Genomic DNA, 8,693 nt, shown 5'->3' with positions numbered 1-8,693 from the left:
TCGTGACCGCAAGGATTCATATTCTTAGGTTTTTTTTTACCTCTACATAACAATAGGCTCAGTCAACCATTCTACACAACAAAGACTCAGTTCCTGGCAGCGATTTAAGCCGCACCACCTCTACATAACAATAGGCTCAGTCAACCATTCTACACAACAAAGACTAATTTCCTGACAGCGATTTAAGCCGCACCACCTCTACATATAATAGGCTCAGTCAACCATTCTACACAACAAAGACTCATTTCCTGGCAGCGATTTCAGCCGCACCACCTCTACATAGCAAAAAGGCGCAGTGCCTTTTACATGCACCTTTACATCATCCGCACCTAGTTTACACAACAAAGGCTCATTCCTAACAGCGTGCTTCAGCCGCACCGAACCTCACAAAAATAATATTCAGGGTCTACCTTGGCTCCTCCCACCCTCAACCAGTATATATAAAAATACTGTGTTCTTGGAATTTCTCTCACTTGATACAGCTATCGTGCTGTGACGGTTCCACCTGAAGACGGAAGCTTGTGTTGCCTCCGAAACGTCGTGATTTTTATTTAACTTTTATTAATTAAAATGTTTTACCTACGTGACTTTACCGAAAAAAAAACCTAAGAATATCTTCCCTGCAATCTTTTCAAACGCTCGCCTCCCGACCAATCATCGCGGAGGTCTGTCTGCCAATAGGAGGCCTTGGCATGCTTTTTGAAAGACAGTCTGGCTTGCGCATTGGTTTGGAGCGAATGCTTCTTAATATCGGTCATCGCTCTCGCCGCATGCCTCCCTTGCGTTTGCTCTCTGGAAACATCCGAACTCGTTATCCCCGCTCGTTTCCTTGGTAAGGGGGGACCAAGTTTGTGAACCTCATGTGAACGATTTAAACGGCTGTAGATATTGTAGAAATAGGTTTATTACCCTTTCGCGTCATCTGGTCCAACACCAATGGAGATTAGGCTCTAAGAAAAGCTGTCTTGGGTGTGGACCAATCAACTTCAAGGACAGTGCATATTATCATTATCAGAGTTGTTTATTTTTGTTTGCATTTTGGCTGCCTGTGTTGTGGTTATTGCAAACATGATGCCTTGTATAAAGGTGTCAGTTTTTTTACCAGTTGAAAGGGTAATAAACCTATTACTATATTTTGCCACTGGTAAAGGAGGTCTCATAGTGGCTGTAAATATTCTTTCATTTGTAAATTGTGGGGGTGGGTGGGGGGTTATTTGTCGTGACGGACGCAATACGCGCGTTGTGCAAGTTGTGAACTCGTGCTAATTTCACTGGCTCCACCGTGACACTTCTCCGCTGAGTTTCAGTATGCGTCTCGGTCCCACCGTGAGGTTCCACTAGGCCTCGGCAAGGTAAGGTAAAAGTTAAACGGTAAAAAAAACAAGACAAACTTTACCCTACCTTTTACCCTTTAGCAGGTAAGGTAAAAGATAAACGGTAATAAGTATAACCCGTAAAAACAAAGTTTCTCACTATAAATCCTTTATATGCGTGGCGGCTAGAGTCCTCTCGTCCTCTGGCTTGAGATGGCTGCCACCTATGGGTCAGATGATTGCATTGCACCATTAAGCAATTGGTAATTAAATATAATATTTTTGTCCTAAAAAGTGTAAAATTTTGGACTTTTTTTCACGAACATTAATTGTCACGCACAACGAGTCTGTGTGCAAAATGTCAGCTCGATTGGATCACGGGAAGTGGGTTAAAAAACGACTGAAAGATTTGCACGGTCCTAAGCAAGCAAGCGAACTTAATATAAAGGATTTAAAAAGCAACGAGCCTACCTTTACCCTACCCTTTACCCTTACCCCTTGGCATGTCGACACCTTTACCCTTTTACCCGGTAAAAAGGGTAAATTACCATACCTTGCCGAGGCCTAAGTTCCACGACGTCACGCGACGTGGCTTTTCAGTGCGTTCAATGGGCCAGAGCTCTCTGCCGCGGTGCTACGAGGCCGAGACGTTGGCTCTTATCGGAACAGCGGTGTGTTTAGGAGTGAGCATTGTTGTGAGCGCTTTTACCGCGATCGAAGTTAAGCGCGGCTCGGACTTGAATCCTCTCTGGCCGCTCGGTAAGCGGCATTCCTGGTTGTCGCCACGGCTGCTACCAGAGATTCGTTTTCGGCAGCGTCTCGCTCGGTCGCAGGCTTTCGCGAAAACAGTGTTAGAAATCTCTCGGTCTCGATCGCCAATGTACATCATTAGATAACGGACCTTTTCTTTCGAACTGTGTTTTGTGTTTAGTGTGTTGTTCTTCTCCCCCCCCCCCCCCCATCTCGCAGCACCTCTGATTAGTACGGTTGGCTACATACGGTCCAAAAAAAGTTCAATGTACATACTTACAAAGATATTTCTCACATCCATGTTGGGTCAGCCGGGGGGGGGGGGGGGTTTCGTTTGAAACAATCCAACAAGGGGGGGGGGTACACAATAGCCAACGAAAGGGGTTGAGAGCCATCGTGCGAGAGGTTCGCTTTTAAATGTCGTTTGAAAAATAAACGGAGACGTTGCACAAGTGAGTGACTGCGTGAGTGCAGTTTGTATTCTCTTTGTTCTGCACGGTTTCCTCGCGAGTCCTCGAGTTCCCTGCCGGCTTCGTTCTCTAGTTCCTGTCTAGTTCCCGAGTTCTAGTTCCCGAGTTGTAGTTCCCGAGTTGTAGTTCCCGAGTTGTAGTTCCCGAGTTCTAGTTCCCGAGTTCTAGTTCCCGAGTTGTAGTTCCCGAGTTGTAGTTCCAGAGTCCTAGTTCCCGAGTTCGAGTTCCCGAGTTGTAGTTCCCGAGTTCTAGTTCCCGAGTTCCAGTTCCCGAGTTCTAGTTCCCGAGTTCTAGTTCCCGAGTTCCAGTTCCCGAGTTCTAGTTCCCGAGTTCCAGTTCCCGATTTCCAGTTCCCGAGTTCCAGTTTCCGAGTTTTAGTTCCTGAGTTCTAGTTCCTGAGTTCCAGTTCCCGAGTTCTAGTTCCCGAGTTCTAGTTCCAGAGTTCTAGTTCCCGAGTTCCAGTTCCCGAGTTCTAGTTCCCGAGTTCTAGTTCCCGAGTTCCATTTCCCGAGTTCCAGTTCCCGAGTTCTAGTTCCCGAGTTCCAGTTCCCGAGTTCTAGTTCCCGAGTTCCAGTTCCCGAGTTCCAGTTCCCGAGTTCCAGTTCCCGAGTTCTAATTCCCGAGTTCCATTTCCCGAGTTCCAGTTCCCGAGTTCCAGTTCCCGAGTTCTAATTCCCGAGTTCCATTTCCCGAGTTCCAGTTCCCGAGTTCCAGTTCCCGAGTTCCAGTTCCCGAGTTCCAGTTCCCGAGTTCTAATTCCCGAGTTCCAGTTCCCGAGTTTTAGTTCCCGAGTTCTAGTTCCCGAGTTCTAGTTCCCGAGTTCCATTTCCCGAGTTGTAGTTCCCGAGTTCCAGTTCCCGAGTTCTAGTTCCCGAGTTCCAGTTTCCGAGTTCTAGTTCCTGAGTTCTAGTTCCCGAGTTCCAGTTCCCGAGTTCCAGTTCCCGAGTTCTAGTTCCCGAGTTCCAGTTCCTGAGTTCCAGTTCCCGAGTTCCAGTTCCCGAGTTGTAGTTCCTGAGTTCTAGTTCCCGAGTTCTAGTTCCCGAGTTCCAGTTCCCGAGTTCTAGTTCCCGAGTTCTAGTTCCCGAGTTCCATTTCCCGAGTTCTAGTTCCCGAGTTCTAGTTCCCGAGTTCTAGTTCCCGAGTTCCAGTTCCCGAGTTCTAGTTCCCGAGTTCTAGTTCCCGAGTTCCAGTTCCCGAGTTCTAGTTCCCGAGTTCCAGTTCCCGAGTTCTAGTTCCCGAGTTCCATTTCCCGAGTTCTAGTTCCCGAGTTCCAGTTCCCGAGTTCCAGTTCCCGAGTTCCAGTTCCCGAGTTCCAGTTCCTGAGTTCCAGTTCCCGAGTTCTAGTTCCCAAGTTCTAGTTCCCGAGTTCCAGTTCCCGAGTTCTAGTTCCCGAGTTCTAGTTCCCGAGTTCCAGTTCCCGAGTTCCAGTTCCCGAGTTCTAGTTCCCGAGTTCTAGTTCCCGAGTTCCAGTTCCCGAGTTCCAGTTCCCGAGTTCCAGTTCCCGAGTTCCAGTTCCCGAGTTCTAGTTCCCGAGTTCCAGTTCCCGAGTTCTAGTTCCCGAGTTCCAGTTCCCGAGTTCTAGTTCCCGAGTTCTAGTTCCCGAGTTCTAGTTCCCGAGTTCCAGTTCCCGAGTTCTAGTTCCCGAGTTCCAGTTCCCGAGTTCTAGTTCCCGAGTTCCAGTTCCCGAGTTCTAGTTCCCGAGTTGTAGTTCCCGAGTTCTAGTTCCCTAGTTCTAGTTCCCGAGTTCTAGTTCCCGAGTTCTAGTTCCTGAGTTCTAGTTCCCGAGTTCTAGTTCCCGAGTTCCAGTTCCCGAGTTCCAGTTCCCGAGTTCCAGTTCCTGAGTTCTAGTTTCCGAGTTCTAGTTCCCGAGTTCTAGTTCCTGAATTCTAGTTCCCGAGTTCTAGTTCCCGAGTTCCAGTTCCCGAGTTCCAGTTCCCGAGTTCCAGTTCCCGAGTTCTAGTTCCCGAGTTCTAGTTCCCGAGTTCCAGTTCCCGAGTTCCAGTTCCCGAGTTCCAGTTCCCGAGTTCCAGTTCCTGAGTTCTAGTTCCCGAGTTCTAGTTCCCGAGTTCTAGTTCCCGAGTTCTAGTTCCCGAGTTCTAGTTCCCGAGTTCTAGTTCCCGAGTTCCATTTCCCGAGTTCCAGTTCCCGAGTTCTAGTTCCCGAGTTCTAGTTCCCGAGTTCTAGTTCCCGAGTTCCATTTCCCGAGTTCCAGTTCCCGAGTTCTAGTTCCCGAGTTCTAGTTCCCGAGTTCCATTTCCCGAGTTCTAGTTCCCGAGTTCTAGTTCCCGAGTTCTAGTTCCCGAGTTCCAGTTCCCGAGTTCTAGTTCCCGAGTTCTAGTTCCCGAGTTCCAGTTCCCGAGTTCTAGTTCCCAAGTTCCAGTTCCCGAGTTCTAGTTCCCGAGTTCCATTTCCCGAGTTCTAGTTCCCGAGTTCCAGTTCCCGAGTTCCAGTTCCCGAGTTCCAGTTCCCGAGTTCCAGTTCCTGAGTTCCAGTTCCCGAGTTCTAGTTCCCAAGTTCTAGTTCCCGAGTTCTAGTTCCCGAGTTCTAGTTCCCGAGTTCCAGTTCCCGAGTTCCAGTTCCCGAGTTCTAGTTCCCGAGTTCCAGTTCCCGAGTTCCAGTTCCCGAGTTCCAGTTCCCGAGTTCCAGTTCCCGAGTTCTAGTTCCCGAGTTCCAGTTCCCGAGTTCTAGTTCCCGAGTTCCAGTTCCCGAGTTCTAGTTCCCGAGTTCTAGTTCCCGAGTTCTAGTTCCCGAGTTCCAGTTCCCGAGTTCTAGTTCCCGAGTTCCAGTTCCCGAGTTCTAGTTCCCGAGTTCCAGTTCCCGAGTTCTAGTTCCCGAGTTGTAGTTCCCGAGTTCTAGTTCCCTAGTTCTAGTTCCCGAGTTCTAGTTCCCGAGTTCTAGTTCCTGAGTTCTAGTTCCCGAGTTCTAGTTCCCGAGTTCCAGTTCCCGAGTTCCAGTTCCCGAGTTCCAGTTCCTGAGTTCTAGTTTCCGAGTTCTAGTTCCCGAGTTCTAGTTCCTGAATTCTAGTTCCCGAGTTCTAGTTCCCGAGTTCCAGTTCCCGAGTTCCAGTTCCCGAGTTCCAGTTCCCGAGTTCTAGTTCCCGAGTTCCAGTTCCCGAGTTCCAGTTCCCGAGTTCCAGTTCCCGAGTTCCAGTTCCTGAGTTCTAGTTCCCGAGTTCTAGTTCCCGAGTTCTAGTTCCCGAGTTCTAGTTCCCGAGTTCTAGTTCCCGAGTTCCATTTCCCGAGTTCCAGTTCCCGAGTTCTAGTTCCCGAGTTCTAGTTCCCGAGTTCTAGTTCCCGAGTTCCATTTCCCGAGTTCCAGTTCCCGAGTTTTAGTTCCCGAGTTCTAGTTCCCGAGTTCTAGTTCCCGAGTTCTAGTTCCCGAGTTCTAGTTCCCGAGTTCCAGTTCCCGAGTTCTAGTTCCCGAGTTCTAGTTCCCGAGTTCCAGTTCCCGAGTTCTAGTTCCCGAGTTCCAGTTCCCGAGTTCTAGTTCCCGAGTTCCAGTTCCCGAGTTCTAGTTCCCGAGTTCTAGTTCCCGAGTTCCAGTTCCCGAGTTCCAGTTCCCGAGTTCTAGTTCCTGAGTTCCAGTTCCCGAGTTCTAGTTCCCGAGTTCTAGTTCCCGAGTTCTAGTTCCCGAGTTCTAGTTCCCGAGTTCTAGTTCCCGAGTTCCAGTTCCCGAGTTCTAGTTCCCGAGTTCTAGTTCCCGAGTTCTAGTTCCCGAGTTCTAGTTCCCGAGTTCCAGTTCCCGAGTTCCAGTTCCCGAGTTCCAGTTCCCGAGTTCCAGTTCCCGAGTTCCAGTTCCCGAGTTCCAGTTCCCGAGTTCCAGTTCCTTCCCGAAGGGATGTAATAAAATAATAAAAATAAAACATAATAAAATACAATTTAAAGCTTTCGTGACTGCAGGGATTCATCTTCTTGGTTCTTTTGGTAAAGTCGCGTAGAAAGGAAATAATAAAATAATAAAAATAAAACTTAATAAAATAATTTTATAATGTTTTATTTTTATTATTGTATTATTTCCCTTCTACGTGACTTTACCGAAAGAACCAAGAAGATGAATCCCTGCAGTCACGAAAGAAGCTTTAAATCGAAATAAAATTAAAAAAATATTTGGGTGATGGGCGTGTTAGTTAGTGATCATGACGTCACGCATCCGCTGCGTGACGTCACGCGATCGCCGGCGGCGGCTTTAGCGCGTGACGTCATGTAGCGCTCGCGTGACGTCATGTAGCTCCTGCCGCTCCTGCCGCAAGATACGACGAGGAGAAGGAGGTGAGAAAGAAAGACAAAGGCGGCTGGGACGCTAACGTTGGACCGCTAACGTTGGGACGACGTTGGGGCGACGTTGGGGCGACGTTGGGGCTAACGTTGATTCAAAACGCTGTTCGCTCAACGTCATTTTAAATCGGTTTTGTTGAGTGATGAAGATGGTTGCAGGGAACATCGCTGCTGTTGTGATTGTCATTAAAATGTTTGCATCTGGGTTGTTGTTGGCGTAGCATACACGATGGTGTGGGCTGTGGGTGATCGGGTGGGCTCTGTGACTCGGGCCTCGAAGTGCACCTAGCCTGGCACGATGCGCTGTGGTGCGTTGGCACGGGTCTGTATGTGTGTGCTGGCACGGGTCTGTATGCGTGCTGGCACGGGTCTGTATGTGTGCTGGAACGGGTCTGTATGCGGGTTGACACAGGTCTGTATGCGTGCTGGCACGGGTCTGTATGTGTGCTGGCACGGGTCTATATGCGTGCTGGCACGGGTCTATATGTGTGCTGACACGGGTCTATATGTGTGCTGACACGGGTCTATATGCGTGTTGGCACGGGTCTATATGTGTGCTGGCACGGGTCTATATGCGTGCTGACACGGGTATATATGCGTGCTGGCACGGCTCTATATGCGTGCTGGCACGGGTCTATATGTGTGCTGACACGGGTCTATATGTGTGCTGCCACGGGTCTATATGCGTGTTGGCACGGGTCTATATGTGTGCTGGCACGGGTCTATATGCGTGCTGACACGGGTTTATATGCGTGCTGGCACGGCTCTATATGCGTGCTGGCACGGGTCTATATGCGTGCTGGCATGGGTCTATATGCATGCTGGCACGGGTCTATATGCGTGTTGGCACGGGTCTATATGTGTGTTGACACGGGTCTATATGTGTGCTAGCACGGCTCTATATGTGTGTGACACGGGTCTATATGTGTGTGCTGGCACGGCTCTATATGCGTGTTGACACGGCTCTATATGTGTGCTGGCACGGCTCTATATGTGTGTGACACGGGTCTATATGTGTGTGCTAGCACGGCTCTATATGCGTGTTATCACGGCTCTATATGCGTGCTGGCACGGCTCTATATGTGTGCTGGCACGGGTTTATATACGTGCTGGCACGGGTCTATATACGTGCTAGCACAGCTCTATATGTGTGTGACACGGGTCTATATGCGTGCTAGCACGGGTCTATATGTGTTGACACGGGTCTATATGCGTGCTGGCACGGCTCTATATGCGTGTTGACACGGGTCTATATGTGTGTGACACGGGTCTATATGTGTGCTAGCACGGGTCTGTATGCGTGCTAGCACGGGTCTATATGCGTGCTGGCACGGCTCTATATATGTGTGACACGGGTCTATATGCGTGCTGGCACGGCTCTATATGCGTGCTGACAGGAGCCCGCGCATGCCTTGACTTGATTGCAGGTGCACGCGATCTCCCTCCCCCCACCAACCCCCCAATCTTGCCGGATCCCCTCCGCCGGTACCGCCGGCACAGCCGCCACCGCCCGCTATGCACCGCTGCGGCCAGTGCGAGTACAGCACCAGCTACCGTGGCCACATGGAGGTCCACCGCCGAAAGCACACGGGAGAGAAGCCCTTCAAGTGCGCCTCGTGCGACAAGTCGTTCGTCCACCTGGGCCACCTCCACCGGCACCAACGCTCGCACTCGGGCGAGAAGCCGTACCGCTGCGACGCGTGCGGAAAGACCTTCACGCAGTCGGGCAACCTTCACAACCACCGGCGCATCCACACGGGCGAGCGTCCCTTCAAGTGCGCCGTGTGCGGCAAGGCCTTCAGCCAGACGGGCAACCTGCACAACCACCTCATGACACACATGGAGGAGAAGCCGTACAAGTGCGCCGTGTGCGGCAAAGCGTTCAC

General features: G+C 50.4%; 2 protein-coding genes across 2 annotated transcripts in view; one reads left to right on the top strand and one right to left on the bottom strand.

Moving 5' to 3' along the window:
* The window catches only part of RUVBL2 (RuvB like AAA ATPase 2), a 16,539-nt gene extending 15,677 nt beyond the window's left edge, over positions 1-862 (bottom strand). Inside the window, exon 1 of the mRNA XM_061578497.1 lies at positions 858-862. Coding sequence (XP_061434481.1) covers positions 858-862 — 5 coding nt within the window. The remainder of the gene's footprint in view (positions 1-857) is intronic.
* A 5,877-nt stretch (positions 863-6,739) lies between these two features.
* Positions 6,740-8,693, top strand: part of LOC133359934 (zinc finger protein 709-like) — a 14,862-nt gene continuing 12,908 nt past the window's right edge. Inside the window, exons 1-2 of the mRNA XM_061578496.1 lie at positions 6,740-6,801; positions 8,235-8,685. Coding sequence (XP_061434480.1) covers positions 8,323-8,685 — 363 coding nt within the window. The 5' untranslated portion in view covers positions 6,740-6,801; positions 8,235-8,322. The remainder of the gene's footprint in view (positions 6,802-8,234; positions 8,686-8,693) is intronic.

This window comes from Lethenteron reissneri, chromosome 66, assembly GCF_015708825.2.
Source record: "Lethenteron reissneri isolate LAM-NWPU_2019-01 chromosome 66, ASM1570882v1, whole genome shotgun sequence".
Taxonomy (NCBI): Eukaryota; Metazoa; Chordata; class Hyperoartia; order Petromyzontiformes; family Petromyzontidae; genus Lethenteron; species Lethenteron reissneri.
Note: the sequence above shows the minus strand (reverse complement) of the source record. Positions and strands in the feature narration are given on the sequence as shown.